This window comes from Thalassophryne amazonica, chromosome 9, assembly GCF_902500255.1.
Source record: "Thalassophryne amazonica chromosome 9, fThaAma1.1, whole genome shotgun sequence".
Classification (NCBI taxonomy): Eukaryota; Metazoa; Chordata; class Actinopteri; order Batrachoidiformes; family Batrachoididae; genus Thalassophryne; species Thalassophryne amazonica.
The window spans coordinates 67,404,098-67,419,441 of NC_047111.1; the positions used below are offsets into that span (position 1 = coordinate 67,404,098).

The following is a 15,344-nucleotide window of genomic DNA, read 5'->3' on the forward strand; positions in this document are numbered from 1 at the left end:
CTTTTTAACTACAGCAACTTTTGCACACCTATCAAGGCTCACCATATACTCATACACCATTTGGCATGACCAAATCGGCAGGCCTTTGCGAAAAAACAGCGGTAAAGACAACTATGCCAACAATGATTGAGTGTGCGTACAGTTTGTTTTCAGCAGCGAGCCAAAATGGTGGCCGTAACTAAGCAGAAGTTATGTAGGCCGACCGTACCCATTTACATTTCATCACTACAACCAAAAAAAAAAATCGGAAGCACTGTGATAAACTATTGAACACAGTGTTTCTTCAATAATTTGTCTTTTATTTCTAAGTTTCAGCTATAATTTAAATCACAAGGAACATGGAGAGTATAGCATAGAGGGTGAAGGGCTAAAAACTTATTTCTTTACATTATTACAATATTGTTAAAAAAAAAAATCAGAATGACACTTTTGAAGTAGGCCATCATTACTTTGAGGTTCTACAACCATTATTCAATTTTAAATTATTGTTTGATGATATATACACAGATAATGAAGAGCTTCGCTCATTAATGTCAGCGACATCGAACATATTACTGGACTGGATGCTAGTCTATTGCAGAGCCACATCTAGACAGACAAACACTCACACTCACTCAAATCTATGGTCAATTTAGAATCTGTAGCACATTGAGGGAACTGACACAAACACTGGAAGAACATGCAAACTCCACACAGAGTACCAGGTGGGAAGCGATGACAGGATCTTCTTGCTGTGAGGCAACAGTGCTAACCACTAAGCCACCATGCTACCCTAATGTATAACCATATATCAGAAATTACATGAGATACTGAAACATGTTTTTCTGCACTGATGTTTGCTTTCCTTGGGCCAACAAATGTATCAGCCCTCTGAAGCCAACAATGTTGCGTGATGATGTCAAGCAAAGTTGTCAGGACTCATGGAACGGACTGAATGCTGGACACAAATGCAGACTTAGACTCAGAGGGTGGAGTATAATGAGGCTTTATCTTGGAACACAGGCGAGGATACGGTACATGGGTGGTCAGTCAGCGATGCAGTACAGGAAAGTACAAGGCAAAAAGGTGTGGGCAAACAGGCTGGGTTCAGTGGCACAGCAAGACAGTGTAACACAGGCTGATACAAAAAGGCAAGGTCAAAAAACAAGCGAGATTGTAAACACAGTGATGAAGAACTACAAACTACAAAGGCAGGAACAAAGACAAGAAGTGAAACAAACAGTGAGGGAGTGAACGAGATGGGTTTAAATACAAGGTTTGGTGATCAAGGTAAGTGGACAGGTGTGTGGGAAAACTCAAGAAGGGACGTGGAAGACAAAGATGAGGGAGGACAGGTGCAAGAGAGTGCAGTAATACGAAGCAGACAGACTCAGAGGGACGAAGTGGTACAAGATAATGCAGAGACAGACACACAAAGCAGAGTGGAGAAGAGTGAAAGCAGGAGCAAAAAGACTGACAGAAGGCATACAGAAATATAACCAAGAAATCAAAGGCTGGAGCAGAAACTAAACTGGAACTCACAATGTGGCAGAAGTATAACAGTTAATACAGCTAATGACTACACAGAAAATACATGACAAACAGCATAAAACCAGTAACAAACGTAATATGCACAGAAAAGATAATCAGAACCAAACTAAGATGAGACTAAACAGGTGACTAAAATAAAATGACCAGATAAATACAACCAGTGACTGAAATCGTGATAAACAGAAAATCAAAGACAAAGGCTCACAGATTAAAAAAAAAAAAAAAAAAACCCAGCACATGAGCCCAGATCCAGGGCAAATCATGACAAAAGTTTAAAAATATAGCTGGTAGTGGAGATGCATTGCAGCTGCCTGGACGCCTAATTGTTTTAACACAATTTGGGCTATGAACTGAGAATAACATGACTTCAAGCTAGGCAGCTAAGGAAGATCAACCTGCCAAAAAACAATGATGGTGAATTTCTACACTGCCATCACTGAGTCCATCGCCTCCTCTTTCATCACCATCTGGTACGCTGCTGCCACTGCTAAGGACAGGAGCAGACTGCAGCGTGTCATCCACACAGCAGAGAAGGTGATCGACTGCAATCTGCCATCCCTCCAGTACACCTCCATGGCCATGAGGTGAGCAAAGAACATAGTAGCTGATCCCTCTCACCCAGGACAAACTTTTTATCACCTTTCCCTCTGGCAGATGGCTGAGGTCCATTAGGACCAAAACCTCAAGACACATAAACAGCTTCTTTCTGTCCGCAGCTAGATTATAATGCCAGAGACCCCCATTTACCCTGCCTCCCCTGCACTCCCACAAAGTACAGATTGGTCAACCCTGCACTGAAAGGTACTGTTCATTTACATGCCTTTGAACAGCCTCATTCCACTATATTATATTTATTTGACAGAGAACATAGTCTTGCCTATTTGTCTATTTGACTCCTTCTTACAGAAGTATTTTTCCTTTTCTTTTTAATTGCTGTTCATGCACCAATCACCTCTTACAGAAGTATTTTCTTTCTTTTATTTTTATTGTTGTTTATGCACCAGTGACACCAGATCAAATTCCTTGTATGTGACAACTTGGAAATAAATTCAATTCTGTTTCAAGAATGTGAATGTATATCGAGGCAGATTGTTATAGCATTATGTACATAAATACAGAACTACAGTGGCTAAGTATTTAAGACAGTGTTGAAATACTGTCTGTATATTTTTTATGACCAGTTAATTTTGAAACTAAATTACCACATTTAGATTTTTTTTTTTTTTTTAGATTCCTTTTTTTAATTGGTGTAGTGAAAACTCAAGCTGATGTGATGTGATCATTCTTTTTTCTATTTGTGCAGTCTGTGGGAAATGATGGCGTGTTGTTTGTTTTATCTTGTTTAAGAACGCTGAAATACAAAAGCTGCAATGAAAACTATAAATGTTTGTAAATACAAACGCAACTGTCACAAATATGAAAGCAAATTATAGATGCGCCTTACTTTCATTATTTACGGTACAGAGTAGTAGTAGTAGGAGCAAAACGCCTGTCGGATATTAGCGCAGTTAACCTTAAACTTTAATCCCTGTGTCCGACTTCATTGCCGAAAACAAAAGTTAATTTCAAATATTTATTAAGATAATTCATAAAACGTCAAGTAAACATAACATTTCACTGAAACTACACAGGACGGGTGACGTGTATTTACGGGTCCTTCGGACTTCCGGGTTCTGTGTAAACAGGGCGCAGCCGGTGTCTCATTGCTCAAAACATGTGAGTTTAAATGTTATTTTGGGTAATTTTTGAAATAATATACTTGATATCTGTTACTGTTTATGGAGGCGCTAATACGTCTTTGTCGCTCCATTGTTTAGGTCTAAAGCAACGTTTAAAATCACTCTGACGTCGGACCCCCGGCTGCCGTTCAGAGTGTGAGTCAGCAGCAGCAACATTAACATCACAATCACCACTTCACTGACATTTGTGACAACATGAGACAAACTGTCAGTGTAAAGCTGTGTTTTAGTTGATGATTAATTCACCAGTGAGTGAAATGTGTAATCACGAAACAGCCCTGATGTCACATAAAAGTGAAATGATGGAATTCATGAAAGGATGAAGTTTGACGTGTATTTTAATTCCTGTTTTGTTGATTGTTACAGACTAAGTGTCCCGGAGAGCACGCCATTCACAGCGGTTTTGAAGTTTGCAGCTGAAGAGGTAATTAATCTTACGTTTTGTCCAATAATATAACATGTTAGATTCAGTTTCAGACAGCTTTATTGTTCCCAAGTAGGGCAATACAAAATGATGTTAATGCAGAGCTTCCACTTTCAGGATTTGGCAGGATGTATAAAGCCTGAAACACATCGCTTGACTGCTGTTGCACGCCCATGTTAATGGATTATATGTCAGAGTTCCCCCCCATGAAATTTTTATTATAGTGGCGCAGTTGGCAATTATCACCCGAGGCTTGGTGTTTTTGGCATGTTTCCAAAATATTGGACAATTAGATACTTAAAGTGGAACTAGCTTAAAAATGATTCTTATTTTATCTGATAAAACATACTAAAAACATGCATTTTCCACACTTATGAGTTTTTTTTTTGTTTTGATTATTAATAAATTGATAAAAAAAAACTATAAAGAACACCTCTGATTGGTCAGGAATTTTATGACATAAGCGTGTGGTTGACCAAGCTCTGCCTCATGTTCAACCGAGGGAATGTGTCCATTAGGCATGTGGAGATTAATCTATACAAATCGGTATCTCAATACAAACGTGCACGATGCCAGTGCATCGATTCATTCAGTGTGCTTCAGTTCAATTGACGGGTTGAATTGTGTTGCATCGCTCGCTGTGTGCTTCCATCAGTTTGTTTCAGAGGCACATTGAATGCACCACGGATGGTTCGGAACACCTGAGCAACTGTTTTTGAGGGTGTTTATCGAGAAAATGATTTTTTTCTCTACGTTGATTGTAGACTGCATGCAGCAGGTCTGCTTGAAGGTTGAAGCTTGAAGCAGTGAAGCAGCTCTTCGACCTGCTGTTCTCAGGTTCTGTGCTTCGCTGGTTTTCAGAAATGGCAAGTCCACTGACGTGAGCACCAGCTGGTTTGTAAACTGAAGTTGTCCCTCAGGTAAAGGAAATAATAGTAATAATAATATCAATATCCTCTGTTTTGTGGGACTAAGTGCGCAGCGCCAAAGAGTCATGTAGATTTCGCTCAGAATTACTAACTTCAGAGCGAATCGCCGTTCTAAATCAAATGACACCTCTTTCCAAATGTTACAATACAAACAATAAAATATCCGACCAATACAGTTTTTTTTTTTTTTTCCATTGATTTGAATCGCCATCAAATCACATTGAATCGGGAACAAGGGTGAATCGTATCGCATTGTATCATCAGTATCGTCTCGCTGGTAGTGTATCGAATCGTTGTCAGTGATGAGATTCACATGCTTAGTGTCCATAAGACGGACTGACAAAAGTATCATAAAGTTTAGGTTTGATAAGTGTGACTGTCACATACAGCCTCTGTGTTTGGGTGGATTTGGCTGGCTGCTTGTTTAAAAATAAAGTCTGACTCACTCACTTATAGGTGTGGCCACTAACATGATGGCTGCACACAAAGCCAAAGTCAAAAAACTCACTGAAAGATCCTGCAGTTCCAACTACAGTAAGTGTGTAAAAACAGGGCTGAGCCACAGCAAAAGTCTTAATCTTACCTGTTACTGTGTTTCAGTCGGAGTCGTCATTACAGCCTGATGAAAACTTTTCCACATACAGCGTCCTGATTGTGGACAACGTCTGAAAATAGTTCCTTGTCCTGGCTGAAGAAATGTAGCATTTTAAAAGACGTCCCTCTGTGTTTTCAGCCTTAACCAGAGAATACCGGTGTTTTTGTTCCACAACAAGAAAATTTATTTGAAAAGTTGAAGAGTCACAGCTGCGCCTCAATCATTCACTTGACATCAACATGTATCACAGCAATCAGTCGACTCTTCCCGTGATGAAAGAACATCCTGTTATTCACCACACAAAAATAAAATCTACAAAAAAAAAAGTTAAATTGCTCTGTTTGGCATCTGTAAGAAGTCAAAGTGACTCAGGGCTTACGGGTTGCTGCTGCAGTGTAACACACATCGAGATGCTGACGTCACATTACTGGTTCTAGGCAGTAACATCACATACAGTGATATTACTTAAATACATTTAATAAAATACAGTGCATATTGAATTGATTCTGTGTCAGCTATCAGTAGTTCTGGGACGGGTTCATCCAGGAGTTGGCAAGACCTTATTTATGACGTTCTTTTGGTGATTAAGGATGTGGCAACGAAAGGGGTGGAGGTAACATTGATGTGGGTTCCAGTGCATATAGGTATCCCAACTAATGGGAATGTGGATAGGTTGGCCAAAAAAGCTGTGACAAATGAAAACTCAGACATCAGTATCAACCTTTCCAGAGCAGAGAGCACATGTATTGTATGAAGGAAAAGTAACTCACAATGGCAAAAATGCTGGGAGCAGGAGACTGAGGTTAGGCACTTATTTTCAACAGCTAGTAGAGTGACAGATTCAGTAAATTGTTGTAGAAGAAAAGGGTGGAAAAGAAAGGATGATGTCACTATTTTGAACAGTACTCTCTTCCTCCAAGGAAAGCATCAGGATGGATTGTTTGGAATTTGAACAACCCGAGATTCTAGAGGCAGGCAAAAGCTTCTCTTAGAATTGAGAAGATTAGGCCTGAAAGAAGTTTTTGTAGGAAGTATTTGTCATAATATCAATTAGCAAGGGGAAGTCTTGGCTTTTTAAATACTTGAAGGATTTAGTACAAGCTATAACGAACTGATGCAGAAGGTGTCAGCAATTTAACAATAAGGATGCCAGCTGCATTAAAAACACCACAGAAGAAGAGAGGAGTACACTTGATTTTATTCACAGGGGCAGGTTTTGACTACGGAGCACATTTCTCCATTTACAAAATGGAGCCCCATGTTGCTGGGATAGACTCCAGACCCCCGTGATCCTTAATTGGGATGGATGGATGGATGGATTGTGGTAGTTTCTTGGCAGTTGCTGAGGAGCATTAGCTTGTGTTTGTGACAGTTTGTTGTTAGCCCATGGCCACTTTTTTCTCCTAATGTATTACTTGGAATACTATTGATTCAGCAAGATGCTGAAAGTGCCAAAATGCATCAATACGAGGTCCGTTAGAAAAGTATCAGACCTTTTTATTTTTTGCAAAAACCATATGGATTTCAATCACCTGTGATTGCATCAGCCAAGCTTGAACCTTCGTGCGCATGCGTGAGTTTTTTTCACACCTGTCGGTTGCGTCATTCGCCTGTGAGCAGGCTTTGTGTGAGCAGTGGTCCACCCCTCTCGTCGGATTTTTATTGCGAATAAATGTCTGAATGATTTGGAGCTTTGCTGCATCAATTTTTTCCAGAAACTGAGAGTGACCTCCAGGTGGACAACATTTGGAAAATTCAGATGGCTTTCAGGGACGATTTTATGGGGATTACACAGATTAAGGAGTGCTCCAGCCGGTTTAAAGACCGCCCACAGCGTCTGAGAGCGCGGCGCACTCCGAGCGCTGATCGACAGGCTGACACCCCGCTGAAACAACCAGATCATTTCCAACGTGAAGGCTTTGTTGATCCAGGACGTCGTCTGACTTCCACAAAAAAGGCATAAGTCGTGGACATCAGCACTTTTTCTGCACATTCCACTGTTACAGGAGTTTTTTTCATGGAAAAAGAAGCGGACGGATGCGCCACCTTGCCGCTCATGGCGCGGGACAAAACCACCTCCGTGTTGGTCTCTCAGGACGGCTTTGAGATGGATTTCAGACGGCTGTCGGTGGCTTTTTAGTCGTGTGACTATCCGAGAAATTGTGCATGAGCTGGACATGCCCCAACATGTCCTGTGAGGCTTCATCACGGCGTTGCTTTGCTCCATGCGGCTCCGCCACGACGTGCGGAATTTCTCCGCTCCTCTTTCCATGACAAAAACTCCTGTAACAGTGGAATGTGCCGTTCATTTCTAAACTGGATGCTGTGTTTTATCCGGGACGTCCTCTGACTAGCACAGAAATTGCGGAAGACGTGGACATCAGCACTTTTTCAGCACATTGAGACAGACATGCGGAGGAATTCCGCGCGTCGCGGCAGAGCCGCATGGCGCAAAGCAACGCCATGATGAAGCCTGCACATGCATGGTTATCTGTAATGGATGTCTGGAATAAAGAAATTTCTTTGATTGAAACATTTCATGGACCAAACAACTGATAAATTAATTAAGAAAATAATTGAGAGATTAATTGGTTATGATAATAATCGTTAGTTGCAGTCCTACTTCAAACTTTTTTACTCTAGAAATTTGCTGGCTTTTGTTACATCATTAGGAAAATATGTATGCCCTTTGGACTGTTTGTTGAAGACAGTTACATGTGAGTTGTGGGAAAATGAAAAGGGATTTTTTCTTTATTGTGAGTTTTTTTTTTTTTTTTTTTTTTTTTTTTTTTTCAAATCTCAGAATGTGAGTCAGTTATAAGGACTTACAAATTAGTGATTAACATCTAAGTTCAGAGATCAGGCTCACAGATCAGCAATCATGTTAAAGGTTCATGAGTGATCAGGATCAAAGCACTGGGATCAGGATCACATATTAGCAGTAAGGATGAAAGATGAGTGATCAGGATCAGTGATTAGGTCAGATCTGGGTGTATGCGCTTGTGCTATGCGTCTTCTTATCCACCACACTAATGCAACTGCTAAAAGGAACCGGCCTATCAGATCAGTGGAGTAGAACTATCTGACAGTGCTGGTGTCGCCGACCAAACAGTCCCCCTGCCTTCACTGCACATTCATCATTTCAACAGCGTCAACAGCGATTCGCCAATTATCACCTCATTTCTGCTTGAAACTGGGTCGTTGGTTGTGCTTTTGTTTGCAAGTCCTCCACCTAGGTTGTGTACAAACTCCTGTAAAAGAGTCTGATCTTGAAATCTGGTCTGGTCACGCCAAAAGCCACCCTGCCAAGGGAGTGGCTGTTGCTCTGATAGATCAGCTCATTGTGATTGTAACAGATACATATTACACCTGTCAGTGAGCATATTATGAAGCTCAGACGAAACATTTTAGAATACTGCAATAACCCTGCAGTAACCCTTCTTGTGACTTCATCGTGATGCAGATGATTACCTGTGACATGCAACTTGTGGTTATTTATAGCATGTCTGTCCCAAATAAACGCAGGCTTTTTGTCACACGTGTGGATGGCCACGGGCATCTCTGCTGTTAATTGCTTTTTCCCAGCAATAAGATTTACAACATGTGACTGGTGTTTTCCGGCTACCAAACATCTGTTGCAGACAAATTGTAGAAAGAAGAGCAAATACAGTACTTTGGATGGTCATTTTATTACACTAACTGTTCAGTTAGAGAAAAGACATTATGATGCATCGTCTGTATGATTTCCAAACATTGGAAAACAGTATATCTCGGTGGAGTTAAAAATTTTAAGTTTAAATTGATTTTCATTTATCGTTTTAGGATGTTTTAGGGCAGGTTTTATACCTCAGTTTTAATTTATTTTCTCACTGATTTTGTGTATGTTGTATCTTTATTTTGGGTAGCACAGTGGTTTAGTGGTTAGCACTGTTGCCTCATCACAAGAAGGTCATGGGATTGTTTCCCAGTTTGCATGTTCTCCCTATGTTTGTATGGGTTCTGTCTGGGTGCTCTGGCTTCCTCCCACATCCAAAGACGTGCAGGTTAGGTGAATTGTAAACTTTAAATTATCCGTAGGTGTGGGAACGGGTGTGAATGTTTGTTTGTTTGTCTATATGTGGCCCTGCGACAGATTGTCCAGTGTACCCCGCCTCACGCCCTATGACTGCTGGGATAGGCTCCAGCCCATCGCGACCCGATCTTCGATAAGTGGTTGAAGGTGTGTGTGTGTGTGTGTGTGTGTGTGTGCAACCCCTGGCAATAATTATGGAATCACCGGCCTCAGAGGATGTTCATTCAGTTGTTTCATTTTGTAGAAAAAAAGCATATCACAGACATGACACAAAACTAAAGTCATTTCAAATGGCAACTTTCTGGCTTTAAGAAACACTATAAGAAATCAGGAAAAAAGATTGTGGCAGTCAGTAACGGTTACTTTTTTAGACCAAGCAGAGGGAAAAAATATGGAATCACTCAATTCTGAGGGAAAAAATTATGGAATCATGAAAAACAAAAGAACGCTCCAACACATCACTAGTATTTTGTTGCACCACCTCTGGCTTTTATAACAGCTTGTAGTCTCTGAGGCATGGACTTAATGAGTGACAAACAGTACTCTTCATCAATCTGGCTCCAACTTTCTCTGATTGCTTTTGCCAGATCAGCTTTGCAGGTTGGAGCCTTGTCATGGACCATTTTCTTCAACTTCCACCAAAGATTTTCAATTGGATTAAGATCCGGGCTATTTGCAGGCCATGACACTGACCCTATGTGTCTTTTTGCAAGGAATGTTTTCACAGTTTTCGCTCTGGATGTATCGACAGACTGGTGAGAAAAGCTGGCTCTGTGGTTGGCACTGAGCTGGAGTCCTTAGCATTGGTGGCTGAGAAAAGGACCCTCAGCAAACTCCTGTCAATCATGGATAATAAGCGCCACCCCAGGCAGAAAAGCCTGTTCAGTGGTAGACTGCTCTCTCTGTGTTGTTCAACAGATAGGCTGAGGAAATCTTTTGTTCCCCGGGCCATTCAGCTTTTTAACTTTTCCCTGAAGCACTGGGGAAATATGGATTAATATGGATTATGGGGTTTGAGGTCTTGACTTTTTAATATTTATTTATTTATTTATTTATTGTTTTTTTAATGCATTGGATAGTGTTTTTAAGATTCATAGGACATAAGATTTGTAGTATGGTCACATTGACCCATTTTTCGCACTGCTCCCCCTATTGATTCATTTGCACTTACAGTGACTGAAATTTCCTTTTGGATCATTAAAGTATCTATCTATCTATCTATGGCAAGATGCATTATCATCTTGAAAAATGATTTCATCATCCCCAAACATCCTTTCAATTGATGGGATAAGAAAAGCGTCCAAAATATCAACGTAAACTTGTGCATTTATTGATGATGTAATGACAGCCATCTCCCCAGTGCCTTTACCTGACATGCAGCCCCATATCATCAATGACTTTATAAATCTCATTGGAACGGCACCAAACAAAGGTTCCAGCATCATCACCTTGCCCAATGCAGATTTGAGATTCATCACTGAATATGACTTTCATCCAGTCATCCACAGTCCACAATTGCTTTTCCTTAGCCCATTGTAACCTTGTTTTTTTCTGTTTAGGTGTTAATGATGGCTTTCGTTTAGCTTTTCTGTATGTAAATCCCATTTTCTTTAGGCGGTTTCTTACAGTTCGGTCACAGACGTTGACTCCAGTTTCCTCCCATTCGTTCCTCATTTGTTTTGTTGTGCATTTTCGATTTTTGAGACATATTGCTTTAAGTTTTCTGTCTTGACACTTTGTCTTCCTTGGTCTACCAGTATGTTTGCCTTTAACAAGCTTCCCATGTTGTTTGTATTTGGTCCAGAGTTTAGACACAGCTGACTGTGAACAACCAACATATTTTGTAACATTGCGTGATGATTTACCCTCTTTTAAGAGTTTGATAATCCTCTCCTTTGTTTCAATTGACATCTCTCGTGTTGGAGCCATAATTCATGTCAGTCCACTTGGTGCAACAGCTCTCCAAGGTGTGATCACTCCTTTTTAGATGCAGACTAACGAGCAGATCTGATTTGATGCAGGTGTTAGTTTTGTGGATGAAAATTTACAGGGTGATTCCATAATTTATTCCTCAGAATTGAGTGAGTCCATATTTTTTTCCCTCTGCTTGGTCTAAAAAAAGTAACCGTTACTGACTGCCACAATTTTTTTTCCTGATTTCTTATGGTGTTTCTTAAAGCCAGAAAGTTGCCATTTGAAATAACTTTAGTTTTGTGTCATGTCTGTGATCTGCTTTTTTTCTACAAAATTAAGCAACTGAATGAACATCCTCCGAGGCCGGTGATTCCATAATTATTGCCAGGGGTTGTATGTGTGTGTGTGTGTGTGTGTCATTTTCCATTGCTCTGCAGTTGCTGTAGCAACTTGCCCAAGCAAAATTTCCCTGTGGGTACAATGAAGCATATTTGATTTGATTTATTGAAGTCATGATAACTCTGTCATGTTGTCCATTATCTGTGATTTTAGTGTAGCAACATTTACAGGTCAAATTTTGGTGACTCATATTTTTAGTTTTGGAACTGAAAAACATTTCTATTTGAAAAGTAAGATTTCATACAAATATTGAAAACAAATGTTTTTTTTTTCATCACTGTTGTGATTTACACAAGAGGCTGTGCTTTTGGGGATTGTGTCTTCTTCGATTTACACTACAGTTTGGAGTTTTAAGTGCACAGTAATTTCAGATAGAACTTAGACTAAAAGACAAACAGGCTGTGGTACGTTAAGTGTTAGCTAATTTCTGTTACAAGCAAACCAACTGAGAGCTTCATTTCTACAACCCCAACTTGGATCAAGTTGGGATGATATGGAAAATACAAAACAAACATCAAAATAAAAATCACAGTGATTCTAAAATTTACTTCCTTTGACTTATATTTCACTGCAGAAAGTATCATCCCAAGCTAGGATATTTCATGTTTTGTGTGGTCATCTTAATCCCCTCCATCTTTATTTATATCCATTCCTGTGTTCAAGGCCTGTAACACATACCAAACAAAGTTGGACAAACACAAAGTAAACTGCAAACTCGTTAAATATGCCCAGCATTTACAATTGATGATTTTTCTGTCTTCTGTGTACGAGGGGACAGTGGCCTGTGTACTGCTGGAACACAATAAATGAACACCAAGGTTTCAAACTCACAAAGTAGAGACGCATTTGGCACCCGTTTAAAAAAAAAAAAAAAAAATTGAGCTTGACAAATCGTGTTGTGTGCAAACATAACCTGTTTGCATGTTCCCTCTCAGAACTTTGCTCAGTCAGGTGGGCAAACCCCAAATTGCATATTTGTCAAGGGAAATGTGCCAAATCGACAATACATTCTATTTTACGCATTTGACAAGCCTGATCCTTGGTATGTGTTATTCATAATGCGCCATGAAGATGTATTTACGATTGCCATGTGTTTGTGCATGCATTGACACATGCAAACCTTTAGTAAGTCAGGCCCAAAATATCTTGTGTTTACTGGTCTCCAATGACATAGAAGTCCTTGTAAATGTAAGGATCACTTATTTTTTGTATTTTCCATATTGTCCCAAAGTTTTCTGATTTATTTATTTATTTGTTGACATTTACTGAATACTGAGAGACATTTGTAAATATAGTTTGAGTTGTTTGAGCTCCCCGTTGAGACTCTGAGATCTTAAACTTTTGATCTTCATTTCATCCAGTTTTATGGTAAACAAACAAAGCTCTTAGATAATCACATTTCCATTCTTGATCTATCTGCAGTTCAGTTTGTTCTTTTTATACTATACAGTCCTAGTTGATTGAGCAGCAGTTTTTTTTTTTTTTTTTTTGGTTTTGTTTTTACCTTTATCTGCTTGGTAGTAGATTCCTTCGTTCATGCTTTCAGTGCGTATCCCACCTAGCCCACATTCCTTTCTGACAAAAACTGAAGCAGGACATGCATTGTGACCATGCTGTGTGATTTTCTTCCAGAAATTCAAGCGTGGCTATCTTTTCCTCAGGCTTTTTTCAAACTGTGTGCATGCGTTTGTGTACATGTGGGTGAGTGTCTCTAATTACGTCTGGAAATGTAACCACATGCATGTAGTGACTGCCGTAAAGGTTGGCTGACAAACGATTAAAACTAAAATGCAGCATTTTTGGTTTTGCTCGTTTCGTCAAGCTCCTTTGAAAAGTTGTCTGAACGGCTGCTCCATTTTTGAACTTGTGCCGTCACATGCAATGAAAATCACTGTTACGGTATATTTGAAGTGTGCTGCCTCGGTAGATGCGGTTTTCTTTCTTTCTGTGATGATTTATTCACACCATGTCTTCAGGGTCAGAGAAAGTGGGTAGTAACATGTTCCTGAAATTCCTGAAGTGCCAAAATGGCATCATTTGTTGTGAAATTTTTGAATAAGGATTTGAACATAATAATTTCTGTCTGCTTTGTTTTCTTTTGACAGTTCAAAGTACCATCAGCAACCAGTGCAATAATCACTAATGGTGAGTTTGGGGGGAAGCCCATAACTGACAGCTATTAAGGTCGACTTACTTCAGCGAGAGTGCCTTCTTTGATGGTCTTTTGGGAACCGTTTGCGGAGATGTTTGGAACCTAGTCAGTGAAATATGTTGAGTTTTAAAATGTAAGCTAGAAGAAAATTGTGTAATTGGAGGGTGCCATAAAGAATCAATGACAGAGAAAGTTGAACTATACTTGTTTTTTCTTTTTTACACCATGTTCACATAAAATTTTTGGTGGAGTAAGTTTGAATAATAACAATGTAATAACTGCACTGGAAAACAGAACTGAGCTGACCTTGGTATATACAGGTTGGGCCAATAAAATGTTACCACTTTTTGATCGTACACAAGTTTTTGAAATGAGAACTTATTCGAAAATTTTATTTACAGACTTGTAACAGAAGCATCCAATTAACATTTGATACCAAAGGTTTCCCACTTTGTCTCTTGTTTTCTGCACATTTCAGTAATTGATGACATGTTCAATCCACGCTCCTCTTCTTGGGGTTACAGCTGCAACACGCACATTGAAGTTTTTTTTTTTTTTTTTTAATCATTTAACCACATACAGCAACACATCCAGGTACATGTACTATCAAAATAAATATAAAAATAGTTAAGCTATCAAATTTTCATAAATTTACAATTTATGATGATTTATTTAATTCATTTTGTTTTATGTGTTGCCAAATTGTAAATGTAAATTTGTTTGGTAGCATTCGGATTGTGTCCTTTAAAGTAAAGAGATGGGAGTGGGAATAGATGGGTTTTTACTTCCCCTCACTCCTTTCGGACCAGATAATTTTATTTTTGGTTAAAAGGGTAGGCAATAATAAGCTTTGCTTCTGCCTATACCCTTTCAGGCACACGGATGCATTGTTAATCCATTTTCTTTCTTCATTGTGAGTATTCTGTTGTTGCTTTGGACTGTGTGCTGAATAAATTTATTCGTTCATTATTCATTAATTTAAAGCCTGATTTATGCTTCTTTAGCTCTGTAAGTCCGTGTCATACAATGATGTGCGTGACAGTTTTAAAGTTCTCCGTCTCTGGATTATGCTTTATTCTGGACTAATTTGATGCTCAACAAGCTTTTCTTTCTACAATCATCACCTCCAAATCAAAGGTAAGCTTTACATTTTCCTCCTTTATCGACTTTGTGCTGTAAAGTTGCAGACTTTTCTGATCCATTTGTAATCAGCGCATACTGTAAAAACTTATAATATGATGACAGGTGAAGAATTGAAAGCAGAAAATGTTTGTCTGATTTAAGAGGTGCACGTCAGGCTTCAGGTCCGAGTGTGAACATGGTTTAAAAAGATAAACCGTCGGACTTTTAATCACAGAAATGACTCCGGTTCCACTTTCTCAAATTGGTGAGTGTCAGAGCGCTGAACTTTAATTTGTACATCTCCATGTCCAGACTGCTTGGGTTTTTAATGGAAATACATTGCAATCAGACAGGACATTTTATCCGATGTGTGCAATATGCATGTAACGGATTAGTTACAGTCAGGAGGCGCTGAACATCTACTGGAATCCTGAATCGGGACCTACGCCTCATTTAATGACCGGGTCA

General features: G+C 39.4%; 1 protein-coding gene across 1 annotated transcript in view; it reads left to right on the plus strand.

Moving 5' to 3' along the window:
* The first annotated feature begins 3,125 nt into the window (after window positions 1-3,125).
* The window catches only part of ufm1 (ubiquitin-fold modifier 1), a 29,410-nt gene continuing 17,191 nt past the window's right edge, over window positions 3,126-15,344 (plus strand). Inside the window, exons 1-4 of the mRNA XM_034178286.1 lie at window positions 3,126-3,246; window positions 3,348-3,404; window positions 3,636-3,693; window positions 13,708-13,747. Coding sequence (XP_034034177.1) covers window positions 3,245-3,246; window positions 3,348-3,404; window positions 3,636-3,693; window positions 13,708-13,747 — 157 coding nt within the window. The 5' untranslated portion in view covers window positions 3,126-3,244. The remainder of the gene's footprint in view (window positions 3,247-3,347; window positions 3,405-3,635; window positions 3,694-13,707; window positions 13,748-15,344) is intronic.